This window comes from Symphalangus syndactylus, chromosome 5 (genome assembly GCF_028878055.3).
Source record: "Symphalangus syndactylus isolate Jambi chromosome 5, NHGRI_mSymSyn1-v2.1_pri, whole genome shotgun sequence".
NCBI lineage: Eukaryota > Metazoa > Chordata > Mammalia > Primates > Hylobatidae > Symphalangus > Symphalangus syndactylus.
Window position 1 is genome coordinate 8,524,846 of NC_072427.2, and position 24,622 is coordinate 8,549,467.

Below are 24,622 nucleotides of genomic sequence, written 5' to 3' on the forward strand. Positions count from 1 at the left end.
GAGACAGGGTTTCACCATATTGGGCAGACTGGTCTTGAACTCTTGACCTCAAGTGATTCATCTGCCTCAGCCTCCCAAAGTGCTGGGATTATAGGGGTGAGCCACCATACCCAGCCAGAGATTGTATTGTTATTTCCATTTTTCAGACAAGGAAACCAAGGCTTAAAGAAGTTAAATGACATGCCTGAGGTTGTATAATGTGGGTGGCCAAGAGTTACAGCCAAGTCTCTCATTCTGTTTGCTGTTGACTCTTAAATTCTCCAATTTGATCTGCTTTTCTCTGTTAAATAGCAAATCCTTCTCTCTTTCCAGGAAGTGTTCTTCAGTTGCCTGTAAACACTTATTTTGAGAATAGCACTGCACTTTTTCCTGCAATGTCCCATTTGATAACGTCAGTAGACTCAAATGAAGAGAGAACCCTTTTTAATCACTTAAACCTTCATAAGTAGAATAGGCAATCAATGCTGAGTCAGAGCTTTCTGACACTCACCATGTGCGTTTTATTGAGACACTAACAGGAGAGAATCATGATATGATTACCTTTAAATGAGAATATTAACAAGTTTATGTTTCTTCAAAATATGTGGTAGCTTATGATGGGGTGTTAAGTGGTTTCTAATATTTTCCTAAGATCTGATATAAAATACTTGTTTCTAACGTTGTCTTTCATTATCTGTTCATCTGTAGCTGAGTAACGCAGAGAGATTCTTCTCCGGGTCTTGCCTCTGAGTGACAGTCTTAAAGGCATCAGTTGTGGTAGTGGGGGCCAGCCATGTTCAGTCACTTAGGCCTTCCCTTCAGTGTGAAAAAATCTGGCTGGACCCACAGGAAACGGGTTGAGGGACTAAAGCAAATGGCTTCTGTTTCTCACATCGTTTAAGGAGTCCATGCCCAGATGGCTAAGACAGAGAGGATTGAAGAGGAAGGGTGTCAAGGATGGTACAGCTCCCAGTCACAGATATGGCGGCTTCCACGGAGATCAGGAGGAGTTCTGAGCTTTTGGAAACTACCTGAAAATCTTCAGTAGCTCTCTTTACATGCCTTGGTGACAGCAAGTTCCTGACCTTTTTTTTTTTTTTTAAATGGTGTCTCACTCTGTCACCCAGGCTGGAGTGCAGCAGTGTGATCTCGGCTCACTGCAACCTCTGCCTCCCAGGTTCAAGTGATTCTCATGTCTCAGCCTCCGGAGTAGCTGGGATTGCAGCCACCTGCCACCACACCCAGCTAATTTCTATTGTATTTTTAGTAGAGACGGGGTTTCATCATGTTGGGGAGACTGGTCTCGAACTCATGACCTCAAGTGATCCACCCGCCTCAATCTCTCAAAGTGCTGGAATTACAGGCGTGAGCCACCATGCCTGGCCCTCCTTGATCATTTTTGAAAAGGAGAAATCCAGGAACAGACCCAAGGGAGTTACAAGGTGGAGAATGTTGAAGGTATTTCTCAAAATGCTATTCCTCTTCTCAACACCAGTTCAGCATTCTCCTCCAGAGATCTGGTGTCTCACACTGCCTTTTGTGCTGTAAAAGCCAAATGAGAGGCATTTAAATTATTTCTGTTGCCTAGGAAAGAGAAATATTATCCACAGTAACAAAATCATCAAATTTTATTATGCACAAGTTAGTGCTATATATTTAGGAGTTTTGCTTTAGAGGTTATAATTTAGAAAAATGGGACAGCTTTTCATTGGCTTGGAAGTTTCTATTGTCAAAACACATTACCAGGAAAGTACAATACATTGTAAAATTATAAGGAACTGCAATTCAGTCCTATTTTGACTTTATTTATAAAAAAACAAATTAATAGCAAATGAATAAAACTTTTAAACCATTATCCGAGTAATAATACTAAACAAAACAACTAATAAAACAGCCGCATTCAAACAGCTGTTTAAGGAAACCCAATGATACTTCATCCATTGTCAAACTTGGCATTTGAGCAGAATAAAGACCAAAGTAAATATTTATTGATTCATGTGAGAATACTGAAAATTTCTCTTTTATAAGTAGAATAAGCAAATAAACCATGATTTATAAAAACCCTGGCTAACTAAAATCAGCTAATGGGTCTATTCAAAAAATTCTTATCATGTAAACTGTGAACTGACAATTATAATTGAAAATTACCAGTTTCTCTATGAATTTAATATACATATAGTTAACCACCTGCTTGACTGTTATACAGAACCATTTAAACGTGCAAATGGATGTACAAATGTTTGAAGTCTTTTGAACCAAACACATTAATTGCCAGTCTGTGTTAATGGAAACACTGAATGGATGCCTGCCTCTCTCTGTAATAAATATAAAAATTCCCGGGGCTTCCGAGTCTCCATACTAAGCACACATGGAGGCTTTTTATAGGAAAAGCTCATTTAGAGATTGAACCCCTCAACCCCAACCAAGTAGGTGATAAGGAGACAGGAAACGTTGTATTGGCCAGATTGACCACAAGCACACTGCATTCCTAACACTGTTCGGTCCAAGTAGGGGTCCGCAGCCCAGATGGCTACAGAATTGGCAGTGAGAAGTAAGGCAAAGTTCAAAGCAAGCCCAGGGGCACATTTAGTGCCCAGTTTCCTCCCTGTTGACACCTGGGCAGGTGACCTTGTGCTTTTCCTTAGTGGCCTGGGGACCCCCATTATGACTTCCCCTGGACCTGTCCTCACCATGCAGTGATCCACAGCTAAGATGCTCTTCCTCCTTAGCAAGATATATCAGCCCCCTGTCCTCTGGCCCGCAGGCCCTGGGTGTTTCAAGTAGAAACACAAGGACGGCCTGGGGTGCTCCTCTGCCCAGCCTCCCACTCAGCAGGGGCCATCAGCTGCCCGAGCTAGGGGCCTCTCTGAGGGCAGGTGGTAGGCCCCTCCTGCAGTCACTTTTCCATGACTCTCTGGCCATTGGGGTGTAGATGGAGGGAGCCCCAGCTTGACTCTGAGCCAGGGCTCAGTGATGTATGTTGATGCCTGGAAAACAGTTGGGGACCTGTGGGGTCTGGGAAGACCCACCCTAAGGTAAGAGGATGCCAGGGAAGCTAAGCTTGGCTCAGTTCCAGAGCTTGAGTGTTCAGAAGGGAGGTGAGGCTCGGGATCACCTGATTTTCGTCAGCAGCCCAGTCCTAAGATTGTACGTCTGAGTCTTACCCAGAGGAAAATCTGCAAACGAAAAGGTGAAAACAGCAGTTTCTCTAAAAACAAGGTAATAGGGTGGGGCACAAGAAGCTGTTTTTTTTGTGGGGAGCCTCTACAAAACAAAGTATAAATCGACTGGGTGCCGTGGCTCACTCCTGTAACCCCAACACTTTGGGAGGCCGAGGCCAGTGGATCGCTTGAGGCCAGGAATTCAAAACCAGCCTGGCCAACATGGTGTAACCCTGTCTCTACCGAAAAAAAAAAAAAAAAAATCAGCCGGGCATGGTGGTGGATGCCTGTAATCCCAGCTACTCAGGGAGGCTGAGGCATGAGAATTGCTTGAACCCAGGAGGCAAAGGTTGCAGTGAGTCAAGATCGCGCCATTGCACTCCAGCCTGGGTGACAGAGAGAGACTCTGTCTTAAAAAATAAAAAAATAAAAATAAAACAAAATATAAAATGAAAAAAATCATTCTTCTTCACTTTCCCCAAATCAGTCCTAGCCTGGGATTGTGAAGACTTCAGGGCATTAGAGGTGATGCTAAGAAGTAGTGGAGACTGACTTATTCCTGGAGACTTTTAGGAAATTCTTGGGAGTAGAAGATGGACTTGGCGAGAAGCTGAGATTTTTCAAGATCAAGTTGGGATAAGAGTTAGCAACATGGGGATCTTGTTTTTAATGAACCCAATTCACCTCCCCAGGCTGACGATGCCTGGGAACACCCAGACAAAGCGAAGCATGAGTTCAGTATTACCTGTCAGATGTGTTTCTCACCTCCCTGTCAGATGTGTTTCTCGCCTCTGCTGCTGTCTTTCACCTCTCCTCTGCCTGCCCGGCCTTCAGCTTTACTCTCCAGGCTTGTTTCTGAATGAGCTTTAGGTATTATCAAAAATACTATCCTTTAACCTCAAAGGATAAAGACTCTTCCCTAGTGAAGATATAAGAAGACGAAGCCACAGTTTCTGAGGGCCATTTCGAGAGTGCTCTGGGCATCCTTTGAGCACATTTGCGTCACCCTCCTTTGCAGTTACTCCTCATACGATGAGCATACCACCCGGTCCTGGGATTAGACAGGGAGAAGGGCCCGCTTTCACAGGCCCCAGGCCACTGTTGACAGAGCCACAGGAAGAAGAATGAGACCCAGATCTCTTGGGAAATCAGGTCCTCATTTATTTGTAGGCGAGAGAGAGAGAGAGCAGAAAATCAAAGACAACCTGAGAAACATGTCTGTAGCCTCTGACCATGGACACTTGTCCACAGAATACAAGTCCTGAAAGGAAATGGTGTGCAAATCATCTGTGGTCTGGCGACCTCTAATCCAGAGCCAGGCCTCGGTCCCTGGCAGCCCCTGTGGGCAGGCCCAGGGCAGGCTGGGCCTCCACACAGAATGGGGAAGGAGAGGGCACTAGAACTGGGGGAGATGGGAACTGAACCAGCTGCACTGCTGGTCTCTGTGGGGGATGCCATCCAAGTGCCAATGGCCAAAGGGGCCTGAGGTTTCTGGCCCCATCCCAGTGTCATTGTTCATTTCTGGGAAGACACTCTGCATGGGGACTGTTTAGTGACAGCAGGAGGAATTTAGTGCTAGAAGGCAGCAGGTGATGGAAGCTTCTTGGAGGACGAGAGCTGGTGTCTGTGGATATGGGGAGCAGGGTTGCCCCAGTGGGAAGAATGAGGGGAAGGTGATCAACCACACCCCTTTACCTGGAATTTAGGGGTCCTGGGATGGGGGCTTTCAATGCTAAACCTGGGGAAACCCTAGGCAAACCAGGACAAGCTGGTCCTCTGGGGAAGGCCAGGGAATAGCTGTGGAGGGCATCAGGGCCCTGGCTGGGCAAGAAGAGAGCTGCCAACTTCAGCATTGTTTAGGTCTTAAGGCATAAACTCCTTCACAAAAATCAGATGCAAAGAAAACCCCAGTCCTCCCTCCTTTAACACACACGCACACACACGGGCACACAAACCTACAGAAAAGACAATTTCCTCACAGTGAACTTATCTAATGTATACAGCCCTCATTTCTGCTCATAGCAGCCAGTTCTGATTTATTCCTTGCTGTAAGAAATTTCTTATACCTTCCTTCCCCTGGGGTTCCTGGTGTTGGAATTGAAGCGTTGGGTCTCCACTAAGTGGGTTGATCTGGGAAGGGCTTCTTCCCAGTACAGGCCCAGTCCTCTGGGTCATCCAGCCCAGGGAAGCAATGGGTGAGCACGGCAAGTGCTCAGGTGTCCAGGCTTAGACCAGACTTGGGGCAAGATGACACATTCCAGCTCTCTCCAGCAGCTGCCATGGAGTCTGTGAAGGTATTGTTTATCTTGGAGCCAGTCACGCATTGCTAAACTTCAAAAACCCAGTGTCTCTGGCTGGCCAAGGCTGGAGAAAGAAGGTTAACATGTGGATTTCCTGGCTTCCACCAATGTGTTTCTCCCCAGGAGACTTCCCTGTTGTGTTCAATAGCAAGTCTGAGACCATTAGAAGTCTCCCTGTTCAATGTAGATACTGTTTTAAACATCTTCCCATTAGCAAAGGGAATTATTTTTGTTTTGTTCTTGGGAGGATAATTCTGATTGTCTTAAAAAGGCTTTACGTAAAATGAGATTAATTTTCTTAAAAACACTGCCTTTATCTGATGTAATGCCGCCACTCTCTTAGAGGAACAGCTGTTGGTGTTTGCAGCCATACATGTTTGAGATAAGTTATCTTTTGACATCATGACCAAGCTTTTTTGTTATGTCAGATGAGATAAAAGTAAGTATTTGCTGCTACAGTTTCCCCTGATAAGCAGTATTCCACTTTTATAGAAGAGGGCCAGATGGTTGAATTAAGGATGAAATAACACATATTGAAATTTGCTTTTAAATCTACCTCTGTACACAGAGGTTCTCTTAAGAGAGGTTTGCCAGGAATCTTTGGCTTTGTCCTCTCCTAATGATACAGGAACTAGAAAGAAATTATTTAGGCATTTAGTGAGGGTAAGACAGTCTTTGTCAAGGTTTCCTTTTTTAAGAAAAAGCAGCCCCCAAAATTTCTTTTCTAACAAACAGCAGCCTGAAAAATCAAGCTGCTGACATAGAAAAGCAAGCTAGAAGCTTGCATGGGTGAATGCTGGCAACTGTGCCCATGGGAAAAGGCTACCTGGGGGCCAGGCATGTTCTACATGGAGGCTCCATCTTCCCTTTTCTGTGTCAACCACATGTACAGTAAAGAAGCAGGCAACATGGTGCTGGCCAGGTAGAGAATCCAGCTGCCTCATAGATTACCGTGGGCCTGCCATCTTCTTGCACTATGCAAATGACACACCTGGTCTGACCAATCCCTCGTACCCTATGTAAATCAGACACCGCCTCCTCAAGCTCCTGTATAAAATCCCATGCATTTCACCACAGAACCGAAGACCTGCCCTGGAGCTCCTCTGTCTCTACAGCAGAGAGAGCGATTCTCTTTCTTTCACCTGTTAAAGCTCTACTCTTAACCTCACTCCTTGTGTATCTGTGTCCTTGATTTCCTTGGCATGAGGCAGCAAACCTCAGGTATTATTCCAGATGAACGATGCCACTTCACTAAGGAAGCTAAAGGAAAGTAGAGACTAAGCTCAATATCACACCCCTCCCGTGTGTATGCATACTTACATATACTTCTTCGTTTTAATTTAAGCAGGAGAAAGAAGTTAGGAAAGTGTTTAGGTTCCTAAGCTGTTTTTCCATAACGTGAGCTTTGTCGGAAGTCTTAGAACAGATCTGTAGCGAAACTCAGCAACAGTGAACCCTCAGTGCAGTTTCTCAGATGTGCTCATGTGTGATCCCAGACCCATCTTAGACCTTGCTCTTCCAGTTTAATAGTAGGATATTGAATCTGGCTTCCTGTGCTGCAGTGATTTAGACGGTGTATGAAATAGGGAATTGTTTTGTTGGACTCTTCCTTATTCTTTATCTGTTTACCACCCACCAATACAGCAACTACTAAAAATAAGGCTAGAGCTCTGTGTTCTTCTAGTAGTGAGATGACTCAGTGTTGGTAATGTGCCCTCTCTTGATTCCCAGGTGTATAAACAATGACATTTTTGATGAGTTTTCTTGCCCAAGGGGTGAAATCTCCAGCCAATAAACAGAGCATCTGTGTGTGAGTGCGTGTCAGTGTGCACATGCGTGCATGCCTTGTGTGTCCGTGTGTGTGCATTTGTGTGCTGTGTTTGGGTGCAGCACACCAACATGGCACATATGTACATATGTAACAAACCTGCACGTTGTACACATGTACCCTAGAATTTAAAGTATAATAAAAGAAAGAAGCTAATTAACTGTAGACAATAAATCTTCAGATGTTACTGAATCAACTCAATCAACCAGTTCCAGCAAGTCCAAATATTTGCAGTGGTAGCAAATATGAGTAAGCGATCACATGTAGAACACTTGCCATGTGGACAATCAGATGCATTCTGTCATCTAAAATTTAAAAAGCAAAATAAAATACCACGGAAACCTTCATGTTATGGGAAAGTGACTGCATATTTGTAAAGAACACAGTCAATACTAGATGTGTGAGCTGTAAATAATGTAATCATTATTATTTTGGTCTGGAATATTTTGTGTCCTTTAGTCATTACAATAAGGATCTATGAGGCTGGGGCAGCATGGAGAAATGACTATTATACCATGCAGTGACTTTTTTTTAAAAAAGAACAAAAATAAACTTAGGGCATCTGTTTCCCCCCATTTTCTCATTTAATTACAATTCCCTGATACCTTTCTACTAGTCTCGTACTGTTTGGGGGCAAACTAGGAAGAAGCTGGGGGCAAAAGACTTCTCTTCCAATAAATTCCTGTGGAAGTAGGAACCTATTATCTGTTTGTTCGTTTTGTAATGGAGCTTAAATTCTTACCTGAAATAGACACAGCTCTGGAGGTAAAGGGTGTGGAGGAGAGGAAGAAATAACAGCGTTTGTGTGTGCACATGCGTGTGTGTGCACATATATGGCAGGTGTTTGCAAACACGAGGGAGGCACCTATGTTTCCTTGTTTCCAGTGGGAGAAGCTGCCTGAAGCGTGTCTCTTCCTGTTCAGGAAGACATCTTGGTTCCCTGAAAATTTGTCAGGGATGGTGAAATCTCCATCAATGAACACAGAAACCTCCACCAAAGAGACAGCTCATGGTGAATTCATTTATAGTGACATTCTAGAAGTTGACACTGATCAACCCTTTCTATCCACCTCTACCCCATCTCAGTGTCTTCCTTTTGCTGCTGCTGCTGCTGATCACCAACAAACTCGTGTCTGGTTTTTGGGAAATATTAGTGTGTAATGGCTTCTATAAAATAAGAGCTCTCCTTTCTAGAAAAATTTAATAGTCTTAGCAAATAAGCCCATGTTTTATAGTCTTGTTTCATTAGGAATAAACACATATATTGTAGTTAAAAATGTTCTCAGCTTCCGAGTAGTCTTTCCATTTCATCAGATATTAAGAAGTGGGAGTATGAACGAAGGAATTAAAGAAGAAACAGAAGAGAAAAAATTCACAAAATTTAATACACAAACACACCAGGCAACTGTAGTCTCTTTCCTGGATAATTTATGTTAAAATTTATCAGACTCAGAAGCTGGTATGTTAAATAGCCCAATATAGTTTCTCCTTGTTGTCTAATTTCATCACAGGTCTATCTGGCTCATTTATAATGTAGTCTCTTTCTATTTAAAGGCAAAAATACTTCAAGCATTTGACAAACTAAACATTAGCCCAGAAATTTGTATCAATCTGCATTTACATATTTTCTACATAAAAAGTTCTCCAACTCAAAATATTTACAAAGGTATCATGTGCTTATCGATGTCACACATTTTCTTTGAAAAGTGCATAATGAAAATTTCAGTAGTCGATTCTGTTTCTTTTAAAATGTCTCCATTAAAATACAAATAAACTATTGATGCACGGAGCAATTTGCATGGATCTTAAGAGGTGTTCTGCTGAGTAAAAAACTGCCAGTCTCAAAAGGTACATACTGAATGATTCCATTTTTCTAGCATTCTCAAAATGACAAAATTACCAAGATGAAAAACGGATGGGAAGGCCGGGGTGAGGGAAGGAAATGGAGAGAGGGAGGGGGTGACTATAAAGGGACAACCCAAGGGAGTTTCCTTGCAGTGATGGAGCAGTTCTGTGTCTTGGTGGTGGTGGTGACAATACACACTTCTACAGGAGGTAAAATGTCATGGGGCTAGACACAAAAACATACACAAGAAAAATGACTGCATGCAAAGGCTGGCAAAATCCATGTAAGGTCTAAGCTGTAGTTAAATTGTATTCTCAATGTCCTGGTTTTGCTAATGTACTGTAGTTGCTGCAGACGACCGGGTGATGAGTACATGCGACTTCCTTGTACTATTACTGCAACTTCTTGAGAGTCTGTAATTATTTCATTACATAAAGGCAGAAACATAAATCTCTGTTGAAGAAGAGATTCTGGCAACTAAACACACTTGGAAGCAACTTAGTCAAAGACTGGTGTCCTTTCAGGAGGCAGAGCTCTTAAGTGTAAACACTGAAGACTGTTGATTTAGCATATGCTTAGTATCCAGGTAACCAGGTCTGCAACTCTTAGGCTGTGTAACTGAAAACAATTAATTGTTCCCATTACTTTTATGAAGATGGTAGAATCAGGACATTTCAGAGCAAGCAGGGACCACGCTGTCAGGTTACAACTCTCTGTTTTGGTATCCTGATTTGTAATGTGAGGGCTCTGTCCCAGTTTCTTTGCAGTGTCTTGCCTAGTTCTAAATTTCATACTAGACGTAAACTACAGAAATTGTGATGGTATTCAAAAATTTTGCCTCAGTATCGCAGAAGACAAATATTTCAACTTATGTTGATTATAAATGTGGATACAGAAAGAACCTATTTATTATGTAACACCATCTATTAAAAATAACTGAAGAGCAAACCAACTGGACTAATTCTTACTCCTTAGTTCAGGTGGTAGTTTTCCAGGACAGAGGCGTCTGGGCGGTTTCCTTGAAATGACATACCATTACATCCTCCTTGTATAAAATTTAGTGCTCATAACTACTGGAGTGTTTGTGTAGAAAGGGGTGGCATACTTAGGTCAGTGTATCCCAGTAAGAGTCCCTTGACTGCCCATGAGACCTGCTAAATCGATCCTGGGGAGATTCTAGACAATCAAACACTCAAACTCAGGAGGCTTTAAAGAGTAATCCTTATCATTTGGGAATAAATGACGATAGGCTTTTTTAATCAATATAGCTTTAGTTTCCTTACTTGTCTCAACTACTTTTCTTCATGGAATGCTAAAATTGGACTACCCTGGGAAACTGAGCCCACTGGAAAAACAAAGTCAGGTTCTAGGGCTGTTCCTCCCTCATGATAACACGCCTAGAGAAAAGGATTTTAACTGCAGCAACATTTTTTTTTTTGGTATTGAGCTCCCTTGTCTATAATAATTTATATTTGAAAAACAACTAGCAACTCATAACATTAAGGTAATAATTTTATTAATAAAACGAACCCATAGGGTTCAAACAAGTGTACAAAGTTTTTCCTGTGGGTTAAATTGTTACATTTTTAATAATGAAAATAAGAAAGCTTTCATAGTTAACTTACCAAAAACATAACCCTTGCCTATTGTTTCTTACTGTGCAAAACAAAAACATAAAGAGTTTTGCCCACAGAAGGATTTTGTGCACCAAAACATGCACATTGTCAATTTCAAAATTTCTGCATCAAAATGAAAAGTCCAAGGCCACGTTTTTGTTTTTTCAAACTAAAGAAGAGCAAGGGGGGAATAACCAAGCAAATAACAGCAGCTAAATTTTTAATCTTCATTCCCAGGTATTTTCTGTTTCAATGTAGAACTCTCCACATTCATAAAATGGTATCTTCAACCTACTGCTTATGGTCAGATATGCCAGTATCAGTTCAATAAGGCAAGTCACACCTTTTAGCTATTCTCTTAAGTCCTACAGAGATAGTTTCACTTCAATTTCACAGGGACACTTCATGATTTATCTAATAAAGATGATAAAACAATCCTAGTGAAGGATTCCTTAAAGTAGTTGCTTTTCTAGATGGAACCAAATAATTAAACTTTCCCTCTCTCCATACTGGAGTTTGTTTCTTTCATTATGTTTTAGTATCATGGAGTCGAACAAAGCCTTGACAAGGCATGAACTACCTACCACTTAGAAGTCAATAAACAGTTGAAGATGATCTTTTCTAAAGTAAAAAATCAACTGTTTAGACAACACTTAAATACGCATTAGCTGTTTAAAGACACACACACACAAAAGCAAAATTTAAAAACCAAATCAAGGAATAACGTTTTGTGACAATTTCAGTAGCACAATTACTGGTCTAACAGTTTTGCATTGTGGGAATTTAAATAGCGGCTTACAATGAAAGAACTATGCACGATGCTTCCATGATTGCAGAGAAGAGAGGTAAGCCCAGAGGGTGAAAAGCATACATTTGCCTAATGTGTGTAGAAAATTCCCTGATCAAATGGCCAACTAATTTTTAAATACAAAATTTAACCTTAGAAGAACTTTTCTATTTTTGGTAAACATGCTGATTGAAAGAAAAATCAATCATTCTTTTAAATGAAGTACAGTATTCTGCAGGGGAAGCACCAGGGTTTCTAGATCAAACCCTTAGGACATGAAGAAAACCAAAGTACTCTGCTGGTTCAAAATCTCTATCACAGGAATCCCTGGCTCCCTTCCACGTGTCCAGAGATGCTCTCAGCTCACAAAACCAACAGATGGAAGGAAAAGCAAGTGAACATGTGACCATGTAGGAGGGGAGCTAGGGACAGTAAAACACTGCTCAGACTTTTAGCAGCAACACAATCCTGTTGGTCTTAATATCCTGAGGTTAAATGATAATAAAATATTGCACCAACACAATAAAGAAAAATCACAGTTTAAACAGAATTACTGAAGAACTGGAATAATATACAACGCAGTGACTGCCATCAGTAGACCTAGGTCTCTTGACAGGAATTAAAGTTGTGTCTTTTTTAAAAATGGCACTCCTACCTTCTTTTGGTTTGGTGTTTATTTTGACATTCTCTTAGGTATACATAGATTTGCTTCCACTTAATGCTAACTTACTGAATTTTCCCCTTAGCCCAGTTTCATATTTCGTGATAGATGAGATTGTTGCTGTAAACAGCAGCAACTCCAAAGAAGAGTACTCAGGGTGAGAGATTTAAGAACATATCTGATAACCCCATTAGAGGTAGGTTAGAAAAAGGCCTTTTATTTTGGACTGTGTAGTTATCAAGGCATCCTGCAGATGCAACCTTTCTCCCTTCTTTCTCTGACGTGCTCCTAGGTAAATAAGATACGAGGAAAATCAAACATCTATCCTGTTAAAGCACTTAAAGGGGATAAAAAGTACAGCCTTCAACAAAACATGTTTTCACACTGAAATTCATCTTTCCCCTTTGAACCGACAAGCTTTTCGAGAAACCCTTTTTTGTTTTCATAATACTGTACTGCCAATTTATAAACTACATTTTCGTCTACCCTTGAAACAATGAAAACTGTAGTACTTCAATAGGACCTCATATGGCCATGATCCTCAAGGAAAGATACTTTCGATGTCTTTAGGCCTGAATATGGTAGGAAATCATGAAGCACCCACAACCTCAGGGTCTCACTTCGTATTTGGAGCGGGCCATTTTCCTATTCATTCACACCCTTGCTTTGTTACCCTCTCCAAAATCAAGTCTTCACCCCTTCAGTTCATATCGCCTTCGTTCCACTCTTTAAAACACCATGGGAAACTCCCACAGTGTTTCCACTGTTTACAGATTCCTTTCTCTCAGGTCAGCGCAGGCACCCTTTCACTTACTCTATAACCATCAGGACTTCCATTACATTCTGTGACTTTGCACATCTTCATCCCAGTTTTTAACAGGGATATATACATGACCATCATGTAAACTTGTGCAGCAATCCTGTCGGCCCACCAGAAATTTCTCACATTCTTTAATTTCTATTGCCTTCAGTCTTGATGTTCATTTATGTTTTCAAGTGAAACTTTCCTGTCTCTTTCCCAAAAAGGCAGAAGGAAAAGAACCAACATTCTAATTTGCTGATGAACACAGTGATTTCTGAAATATGTTCAGAGAATGAAGGAAACAGGCTGGGTCTCTTCTACATCGCTAGGATGTGGATCAACCTGCAAAAAAAAGAGTGGACTGAGATTAGTGTTGTAGCATTATTTAAAATGATTCTAGTACCTATTTCTAATTATGTGACGGTTATATGCCAGGTTGGTCAGAGCCTGTTATTAGTAAGTCCCAGAAGGTGCGTAAGTTCTCTATATTCCATGGCCAAATAACACACCTTAAAGGCAATCCACAATACTGTATATAATGCCATAGATCACAAGGAAAATAGTAAAATCTGGCAGATGAATCAGCGATGATCTATTACCACTGTATAAACAAATTTAAATGTATCCCTTACTAATTACGAGTCAGCAACAGACACTCTAATAAATGGATGACAAAAAATGATTATTTGAAAAGAATACAGTAAAAGTCTAATTTTCTTTCGCTTTGCTTACCTCTGAATAAAGAGGTGGGGGTTGAAACCGGAATTCTTGTATACAGGCAAACATAGGACAGCACACTTCTCCCTCACAGTTAGGGGGTTGAGGGTAAGGAGGAATGTGTCTAGAGAATTCTTCCTCTGATACCACATCTGCATAATTTGGTGGTGCTGAAATAGAAATGAAGTTGGAGTTAAGAAATCCACTCAAAAATTAATCTCAACTCTTAACTGTTACAAAAACAAGAAACAGCTAAATTTGAAGATAAAAATATGGCATTCTTTCCCTCTCATCAGCAAGGTTTTATGCATATTACAATAAAAAATAGATTCTCCTTTTATTAAACTACTACTATTAGATTATATTCTAGTCTCTTGAGATGTAGGTAAACAAATATCACTGAAATATGACTACAGAAAATACATCACACACCATTCATTTGACAATTTTTCATTGTTTTCCTATTACAAATAGGAATTAGGAAATGTACATCTTATTCCTGAACCTGCTATCAGCAGCTTTGCGTCCTAGATAAAGCTAAACTTTCAAAGTCCCTCCCAGGACTAATGCTTTATGATTTTTTAGTAGTAGGAATAAAGATACCTATAGTAGCAGTACTAATCAACATTTGAGCATTTAATAGCTTATATATTCTGTTCTTAGGTATTTTCTAGGTAAAACTTCATTATGAAAGAACGCCAAAATATTTTACCTTCAGGCTGTTCTGGCAGGGTCAGTGTCAACCAGCTCATATCCATACTGAACTGGCTGGCAATGCTGGAGTTTCTGCTGCCAAAACCATTATATGGAATTGTACCAATCACTAATGGCAGTTCGAGCATCAATTTTTTAGCACCAGGAATGTGAATGTATACCTGATAAGCAAAAAAAAAAAAAAAAAAGAGAGAGAGAGAAAGGAACAAATGTAAGCTATCCCTCCAGTAGGTAGCCCACTTAATTTCTTTTTTCATAGAAACAAATGCTTTTGTCAGCTGCCACCACCCCCATCACAATTCTCCATTGTCTTGATTAAACAAAATGAAGAGTATACAAAACATAGTGAATGCTCTGTGACAGCGAACTGTGTCCTTAACATGCACCATTGTAGGTTTGCATGGCTTATATAATAATTATAGAAAATTAAGGATATGTCTTCAATATAACAAACACCCCTTAATGTACCTCAATTCTTTTATGGCATTCTATTAAATCCCCTGTGGGGAATAGTTTTTTATTAAAAACAAGGGCCAATCTTCATACAGTCCCCAACTGGTGTTAATGCTGAAATAAAATGACATTTTTATAGGTAACTCTACATATGCACAGTAACATGACATCAGTTATTGTCCATCATACACATTTTTTTTTTTTTAAAGAGCTTTGCTTACAGCTAAGGAATAGTCCACTCTGATAATGCAGCAATCCAGGATGGACGGAGTAACAGGTGGAATTTTTAGCATTTTCCCATTCCACGTGTCCGTGCTCCCAGAAGCGATGTGGTTTCCTCGCACATTGGCGACCATGTGTCGAATGGTCTTTGTTTTTCCACTAGCCAAATATGTCTGCGTTTGGAAAATAGCAGCCTTTGGAACAATCAGACGAGAGGAACAATTCTCTATTTCTGCATAGATTGGAATAGCTTCTCCTGAAAAGAAAACAAAACCAGGGAGGATTCAGAGACTCTTGAAAAAGTTCTCACCACAATGGATTAGGGCCAGATAGCTGAAATGTTCCAACATCACTTTAACAAATTGAGAAGCTTTGATGGAAAACATTGTAAATTCAAGCCAGAGAAATAAAAATTCACTGCAGGTTGTGGTAGATCTTACTTTCTAATTATTGCATTATTGACTGTTCTAAAGTAGCAATATTGCATTAGCAATTCTAAAGATATGTAAATGACCAGTGTCTATATAAATTAGGATAAGACATACAAATAAATGATTCAGGACTATGTTAAGTATAGAAGATCACTAACAAACTCATTAGTGCTTATCAAATTAAAATCTGCCCAACAGGAGAACAAACCCTTTGCTTTTAAGGAATTAATAATGTTAAGGCACAGAAGGAATCAACGGATGGATTAGGCAAGTTTTATAACATTATGGCTCCACATCATACCATTCCATACTGAATTCCTTTCTAACAAGTCAGAATCCTGGAGCAGGGGCCAAATCCACTGCTGGAAATGGGCCCTTCACTAATGGCAGTTCCAGTAACAATCTGATTGCTAAGTTTGTTAATACACTACATTCCTGTCCCATGTATTTGCATATATTAAGCCAGCATGGAATCAGAATGTCTAACAGCATTTCATACTCCAATAGTTCTCTTCTTAGCAATACAACCCTGGAGATTCTTTTGCAACATTAAAATCAGATGCTGGCATTTTCTCATTCCTCTAGTTATACTCTTTGTTACTAAAGTAACAGGATCGAAGTCAGAGAAAAACAGGAGTTTGACTGGAAACAATTCCTCCGTTTAAAAATACTTAAATATCAATTATTTATATTAAAAATGTATCACTATTCATGTTTTAAAATACTATACACGTCATACAATTACAATAAAACACTATTTAAAATCACTTAAAATTAGCTAAGAAAATGAATACAATCTTTCATGTGGGCTTCCAAGCACTCTGCTTACCGTTACAGTAGCCCTTTCTTTCAATTTTCGCACTCAGCGAGACAGGACCAGAAGTGAAAAACCAACAGCCAACCATTTTCTCTTGAGTTTTCAATACAGGGGTCTTGAAAATTTCAAACAATAAAACAACCTTAATTAAACCACTCTAGAGAACTCATAGAACTTAAAATTATATCTTTCTTCACAGAATGGCTGTAAGGAAATACCAAAAAATGAATAAAACTTTCTTATCCTCATGTAACATATTAGGCCAAATATGCACAAAAACACAGGGTGTTAAGACTCCCCTTTTAGGAAAACTACAGTGAATTTTCAGATTCAAAAATTAGCAGGACACCATCTTATTTTACCCTGAAGTCATTATGTTTCCAGGAAATAATATACCATGTTTTTTTTTTAAAAAAAAATCAAAAGCTGTATTAGTACTTATAAACATGACAGAATTATTTTTAAGACTTTATATATAAAAGTCAGGTGGAAGGATAAATGATATAAAAATAAAAAAATCAGAACATTATATTTATTTTGGCATTTAATAAGTGGAATAAGCAAACAGCCTTTTCCCATCACTTACTTCAAAATGCATTATCAAGCAGAAATTTCGTGTGTTCTAAATTTGGAATGGTTTTGGGGTTTTGTGTAATAGTACAATAACATGTGTAGTGTTAACAGATCTGAAAAGCTTATTAAACATACTGTCTCACTATAGTATTCTATAGTGTCAAGAGAAGTTACTGCAAGATTTACAATGTTCAGTTTACAAGTTACACACACCAAAGCTTTCTGCAAAACCCAGTTACTTGCAATATTTTTTCTTTATTTATATAAAGAATAGTAAGGGATCAACAGCATCTGTTTTTGGCAAAGACAAGTCCCTTTAAATCAATTCCCACAATGGTCATAAAAACTTTAAAAATATTTAACCTCCCAATTCTAAGTAGTTTTTAAAAATACAAGCTACTTGGCATCACCAATTTTCAAAAATGGTTTTAAAGCAGCTGTTAAAGTCATAGCTATAAGCCAGGCCAGCTGGGTGCTGGCTATTTTATGATTCCTACCACAAGAGGCCATGTAACCACAGCATATCTGCTATCTTTCCATAATCCAAAGGTGAACATTAAATTCTATTTCTTTTTCATGCGAAAATAAGACTTAACAACCTCTAACTGCTAGCTTTTTCCTTGTCTTTAAAAACACAGGCTAGAAAAACCTCCAACACGAAAAATATATCTTTGTCACATCAGTATCATGATGGAAAGTTTAAATTATCTCAGTATTTTCTATGAAGTAAAAAAAATCATTCATTCATATTTAAATGAAGAACCATTAGGTCCTAGTAGCTGTCATGAAAGTACAAGGTCTAATTTTATATTATTTTGATAATATGGGTTTAGATAAAAGAATCTAACTCATTAGCTCCCATCTTGCCCATTCTGTTGTTACTTATAGCCTGATCTTTCTTATCAGTCTACAGTATTTCTGGTGATTATTAGAAGTTCAATGCTTTAATGTGGCCAAATCTGTCATAAGGAAATGATAAGTGAAAGGATCTCGGCGGCAGCTGCATGCACTTACTTAATGTTAGAAAATGACATGCAAAATGGCAGGATACATAGCATAATGGCCTGAGCTTCAATAACAGGCTGAGCATGATTAATACTCTTCCATAATTACTGTTCCTCAACCTGCTATTACTGAGGAGTTTAGAATACCCCAGTCCTGTAAATGTGGCCACTCTGGTAAAAGTAACTACTCTCTGTGTGTGCATTATTGTTATTAAGCCTTATTAATGCATTTCAAGCCTGTGTAACTTTTTGGCAAAAGAAGCCCTGAACAGCAGGGACATAATCAATAGTATTAACACACACAATTTGTAATTTGTCCAACCTAGAATCATATATTTATAGTGAATGCCTTTGGGTTACAAGACTGTGTTTTCCAAGCCATCAGAAAGTGACAGGACAGACTACCAGTAAACTGGCTAAATATAGATCCCACTGTTGAAAGGAAGGAGGAAGGGAGGGAAGGAGGAAAAGAAGGAGGAAGAGAAAAAGGAAGAACTTACTAATAATGCTGGTGTGTTGACATCGACATGACTAACAACCTGGAGTTCCCGCTTTACACTCTGATCAGGTACCTTGGGTCGTTGCAACACTGCCCGCACACAGTACTGAATGCTTCCATATTTCCCAGTAAACGAGGTGACCAAAGGCCTGAAACCAACCAAAGACATTAATTATGAGTTTACTTCTCAGTTAAACAAAGCCAAAAAAAGCATGGTTTAAAATGTTTTAGGTTAGAAATAAAAAAGAGTCTATTTAGGGGCTATGCAGTATAAACATGCATACTTGAGAATCAGAAGATACCTAGCAGTGATAAATTTGAATGGACATGCTGCAGAGAAAGATAACCACAAAATTGTAGAGTTTCACTTACTCAGATGGAAGTTGAAAGCGAAATGGAAATTCATGTTTTCCAGGCTGTAATAAAATGATGCCTTCACCTGTAAGAGATTGTATTTTATTTTAATGAAGGATGGTTAGTATTAGCTCAAGAGTTTTCACAATGTAAATTAATTTTTTGAAGGAAGTTTTTCTTTCTACAAAATGCAGCATACTCCAAAAGTTCATTAAACAAACATAGAGAATTAAATTTGAATGTGTGTGTGTGTGTGTGTGTGTGTGTGTGTGTGTGTGTGTGTGTGTGTCTATGTGTTTTAGAGACAAGGTCTTGCTCTATTGCCCAGGCCAGAGTGCTACAGCCTTGAACTCCTGGGCTCAAGCAATCTTCCTGCCTCAGACTCCCAAGGAGCTGGGACTATAGGCATGTGCCATGGTTCTTGACTAATTTTTAATAATTCTTTCCAGAGATGGGGTCTTGCTATATTGCCCAAGCTGGTCTCAAACTCCTGGCCTCAAACGATTCTCCCACTTTGGACTCCCAAAGCACTAAGCTTATAGGGGTGAGCTACTGCACTTGGCCAGTTTTTACCAAGTACCATAACACTTACACATACATACACACATATATTCCACTCTCAAATAGACCAATTACTAAAGTGCTAAGGCTCAGAACGCTGACATACATATATATGTGTATATGGATATGTATATATGTGTGTGCATGTGTGTATATGTAAAAATCACAACTGTCTACCCCCATTCTATTATACTAACAGGAAATACCAACATTAAATTGGACCGAAAACTAATTAAGCAAAAGACAGACTTATTTTGGGTATACCAGAAACATCACACTGAGTGTTCTTCGAGCAGAAATGGAAAGGGGTGAAAACTTGATGAACATTATTAATACTGGGTATAACACAAAATAGCCAAACCAACAAGACAAGCTATTAAGCAAGTCATGTATGTATCCTTGAGCTCTCCTGACTAACAGAGTTTCTTGGTGGCTAACTTGGAATACAGAAAGGGCTTTACCAAGCATGGCCAGGGCCCTTTTCTCAGCTTTGGGTTACCAGCTCCATTTTATTTCATGCAGAAACTTATCACTGGATTGTGAGAAGGCCAAAATGCAGGGTGTGGAGGGACTTTGTAAGGCCAGAGGCACCACTGAAACCTCTGATGAAGGCACCAAGACAATCTGTTTAATTCAGATCCAAAGTAGACTTCATGGCTTTCACGGTGGGTCAGGAGGCTCTCTTGAGAGACTTATACACTGTCCTTTCATTTCATGCTCAGATTTAATATTGAATTCCCTTATTGTGGATAGGATAAGATGAAGAAATGGGAACACAGAGACAGAACTCTGAGATTTGCCTGGTCATCTGACACTAAAATGAAGATTTCTACTTTATCCATTCACTAAAATAAATTTAAAGAAATCAGTAGTGAAATGGGAATTTTTTATCCCTTAAATAAAAAAAGAGTTTTATTTTATGACCTTAACCAAGTCAGCTGACATTTCAACTTTGTACTTTTAGAAGATAGGAACACATTACTGACCCATTAAGTCTTCTGAATCTATCCCCAAATTTTTAATGTGTTAACATCAAGGGGGATAAAAAAGTGACACACCTGCCACTTAAGTCAATTTGAATACTCCACAGGTGGGTGACTGGAGGCAATGTGAAGAACGAGTTACAGGGGCATAAGATAATGTTAAATTCAGTTAAATTCAGTGGCAGGGCAAGTCCCAGTGGCTGAGGTGTGCTCAGGCAGGTTGCAGCACAGCTACAGTACCAGGGACCAGGGACCAGGGAAGCATCTCGACCTGACAGCTGTGGAGTGAAAGGCTCAAGGCAATCCCAGTGCTCCTAAAAGAGCTGGGCTAAAGTTCTAATTTGAAATTATTAGGTTACAGAACATGACCAAGTATTTACAAATGTTTTGAAATGTGTATTTCATTTGAGTTTAAAATGTATAGTGCTTAGATTTCAGGCACCGTGGATAATCCTCAAATAGACGGAGGGAGGAAAGGAGATTACATGTTTGTACACAAGTAATGACCATAGAGTGCTAGAACCTAGAGCATCCACAAAGGAACATGGGTGGGCCCGACATCTTCAGGACCTGAGGGCTGGAATGAAGACAGGTAGGAAGGGAAATTTAGATAAGGGAATAGCATGAGGAAGAGCATGGCAGGCATTTGTGGGGAACAGAGTTGCCCAGGATACTGAAGAGAATGAGAGACATGAAGTTCCCTTTTCATTAAGAAACAAATCGACATAAGATCTATATCATTTAAAATGAGACTTTCAACTATCTCAAAACATAAACCGGAAAAAGAAATGGAAAAACTGACAAAAATGGGTTATAATATTTGGAATTCAATCTTTGTTTTCTTTTCCTCTTTCTCAATTTTTGTTTTTAATGTAAAAGGTTCACAAGCTGAACCACGTGACCATTTCTGCTTCTGAACCAACCGCTCATTATTTCTGTCTTGTATACTGAGCACTACAAAGTCACAGGAAGATGTTTCAATCACTAATGGTCTTACAGCCAAAGCTCATAATTAAAGGTTTTGATGAGCCGTGGGATGCAGAAGACCATTACAGAGGCAGAGACTGGGGCTCAGGAAGGGTGAGGGACTTGCATAAGGTCACACTGCTGGTGGGTGACCAAGAACTGAAACCAACTCTCTGATTCTGTCTTGTTTTTCTACTACAATTTCTCAATAAAAATATGAAGAAAATCAATCACAATGATAGCAAGTAGTTGAATTAGATTAAGGATGTCAAAGAATTATCTGGAGAGCATTTGTGAAAACAGATCCCAGTGCTACATAATATGGATTTCTAAAAAATCTCCTTAGGTTATTGAAACACAGCCAGGTTTTGTAATTAAATTACCCCCAGAATCTAGACTGTGTCAAGATGCTAACTTCTTCCAAGCTATAGATATTAGGGGTGACTTATTTTTTTCCCTCAACTAAAAGAGACTATGACTTTAAGCAAAATGTAATTGTGCCAATATGTGCTACGATACATTCTAAAACAAGTTTAAGATTTCCAAATTGTCTAGTTTTCACATTCTGTTCCACATGTATATATGTGTGTGCGTGTGACGAATAAGCATCTGACTTGTGAATTAAAAAAAATTTGTTAGCCCAGATTTTACCAAAGCAGTTTTTTAATTGCTAATCCCAGGTTCAGCTGCTTTTAATTTTACATCTATTTACTCAGCAGTTATAGGCCCAGAGATAGAGTCCAAAGTCCTGGAGAAAAATCAATGTATGTGTCTCTCCCAAGGTCCTTGACTCCATTCAGCCGTCTTGCAGATTGTATTGTCTGCTTCCACTGGGGCCTGGGTTGATCCTGGAAGCCATACTGAGAAGAGTGCACGAAGGAGTAAGAACTATCACTAACACACTGTTCCCATTGATCCAAAAGGCAGTTCTGGTTCCAAATATGGTTTTCCTCACTACAATTTTGGGATCACTCAGATGATCACTTACCTCGAGGACTTCACTGTGTCCACAGTAGGATAAGGCAAAACCACAACATATTCTATTTTGTATAAGACATAGCACATAGATATAATGCGTTTACTTTTCAAGGCGAGGAGGTGCATACCATTGTTTTATTTGATAGATAAAAGCTCATGGCAAAAAGGTAAAAGTTTAAACTAGTTTCTATCCATGAAATAAGAGTAAGACTCATGGTTCTGAGTATTTTCGTGACTGAAGGGATCCAATTTTGGTATCTAATATTAATGAAACAGTCATGTAGTGTGTCCCCACATGGGTACTTCTGGAAAAGTCTACACTATGAACTGGACTTCACCACAGTGAGCAGGAAGGGAAATCCCCACACGCCCAGATGCCCTTGTCTCTAAAGGCATTTTGAATGGAGAGAAGTGGGGGAGAGGGGAAGAAGCGGGTAGTGGGGGAGGAAGAGGATGCGGAGGAAACAGCAGCAGTATCAGGTAGAGGCACAGCTCTTACTAAGTTGCCCTGCTCCCCAGAAGAGGGAAACCAAGCATGATGGTCAAGTCTAGAAAACACTTCCTCTGAACTCCTACCCCTCAGGAACTACTTCCCTATTCCCAAAACCAAATTTCTGCTAATTCATCATGAACCAAGAACGTACCCAGGATAGGGAGGAGTGGAGGCCGTAAGACACGGGCACCGCAGAATGGAACCTCATAGCCGCCGGTTCCACCGTCCCTTCCTCGGACCAGAAGGAACAGGACCTATATTTCTGGATCCCCCACTGTCCAATCACAGGTTCCCACCGCACGCAATGGCCCCCTCCCGTCGCGGTCCTAGGAAATCCCGAGCCACTGGTCCCGGTCAGGCCCCAGGGGCGGGTCGCCAGGTAGAGCTGCGCACCCAGGACTTGCGGTCTCTCCTTACCCGAGAGGCTAGGCCGGACCCCAGCCCCGGAAGCCCGCCCTGATCTCACCTGCCAGGTGGGCATCCCGCGGGTGCGCGGCCTTCCAGCCCCTCCCCGGCCCCGCAGCCTGGCGGGGGAACCCCAGGCGCTCGCCTGCGCTTACCGGCCGGGGGCTCCCGCAGGCTGAGGCGCACGTTCAGGTACTCCACCTCCGAGAAGACAGCCAGGGCCGCGGCGCTGGCCGAGGCGCGGGGGCTGGTGCTCGGGCCCCAGGCGGCGGTGGCGCGCCCCTGGGCCTCCAGGCGCAGCGCGCGCAGGGCCACCGGCTCGGACGCCTCCAGCAGCACGTGCCCGGCCACCGTCTCGCCGCTGGAGTAGCAGCCCTTGCGCTCGTCCTCGAACACCAGACCCAGGCTCTTCACGCGGCCCTCGGCACCCACGGCCGCCGCGCACCCAGCCTCGCCGCCCATCCCGCCGGGCGACTCGTCCCTGCCCCTGAGGTCGGCAGAGGCCCGCAGCCGGGGTCGCGAGCACAGCGGCGCCGCTGTCACAGGCGCTCGCGGCAGGCTGAGGCCGCCGCGGCAGCCTGCGGTACCCGATGGAGTACCGGCTCGCCGAGAGGCCTGTCGCTTTAACAAACCCAGTTGGGGCTGGACAAGGGCCGGGACAGCCCACCCCCGGCGGGCGGCCATTGGTCAGCTGTGAGCCCTGCTTCTTGCTGATTTGTTGTAGATGGTCAGTGAGTCATTTCATTGGCGCTCCCACGCGTGGGTTGGCGCAGGAAGGCCGTGCGTGATCAGGGAGTGTTGGCCAATCGGGAGGCTCCGGCGTGCACGTGCACAGGCCGTTTACTGGCTGAGGCCAGGCACAGTCCTGGAGCCCAGGCCAATAGCGAGGCGGTGCGCCCATGTGGACAGACAGTGGGAAACAATATCTGTCAGGGAGGGGGCGGAACAGGGTTATCCCCGGCTCTCAGCGTGTCAGCCGTTCCCATAGTTACGAACGGGGGCGGGGTTTCTAGCAGCGTAAGGACTTTGCAGGAGCCACTGCGTTCTCGCTAGAGCATGAAGTTGTGGCTGTAACTGGCTTGCGGTTTACGGTTACATCTGCAATACTCGAGAGGAAATAGATGCTCTGGGAGACGAAACTCGGCAATATTTCCTTCTGAGATCTTGGGGGCCGGCCGCATCGGGACTTTAATGAATGACTTGGAATCTTCTAACCTCCAGGTTTTTGATCCCCGCCTCTCCCAGGTTTCAGAATTCCCAGCCCATGTAAGAGCCATAGATAAGAAAAATGAGGGTTGTGGTTTTAAACCTGATACATCCCCTAAGGCGTTCTCCTCCTAAGCTCCGCAGTATCGCTGTTAGGAATAGCTGGAACTCTGATTCTTCCTGCTATAAATAAGGTCATGAATCACATTGTTTTTGAACAACATCTGTCACTCAAGTTTCTGCCCCACCCGAAAGTTTCCTGACAT

At 41.3% G+C, this 24,622-nt stretch overlaps 1 protein-coding gene across 1 annotated transcript; it reads right to left on the reverse strand.

Moving 5' to 3' along the window:
* Window positions 1–10,608: 10,608 nt before the first annotated feature.
* Window positions 10,609–23,949, reverse strand: ARRDC4 (arrestin domain containing 4). The gene is made up of 8 exons (XM_055277115.2): window positions 23,306–23,949; window positions 18,783–18,849; window positions 18,412–18,559; window positions 16,347–16,449; window positions 15,086–15,342; window positions 14,410–14,572; window positions 13,713–13,867; window positions 10,609–13,322 (listed from the first exon to the last, which is right to left on the reverse strand). Exons 1-8 carry the CDS (start codon window positions 23,832–23,834, stop codon window positions 13,266–13,268), a joined length of 1,479 nt encoding a protein of 492 aa, XP_055133090.2. The 5' UTR covers window positions 23,835–23,949; the 3' UTR covers window positions 10,609–13,265.
* Window positions 23,950–24,622: the final 673 nt, after the last annotated feature.

Excerpts from the sequence above, each read along its gene's own strand:
- ARRDC4 (XM_055277115.2), bottom strand. The coding sequence starts at position 23,834 with ATGGCCGCCCGCCGGGGGTGGGCTGTCCCGGCCCTTGTCCAGCCCCAA. Across the intron at positions 18,850-23,305 it reads CCTGCGGGAGCCCCCGGCCG|GTGAAGGCATCATTTTATTA; the intron begins GTAAGCGCAGGC and ends AATCTCTTACAG. Across the intron at positions 13,323-13,712 it reads CCCCACCTCTTTATTCAGAG|GTTGATCCACATCCTAGCGA; the intron begins GTAAGCAAAGCG and ends TTTTTTTTGCAG.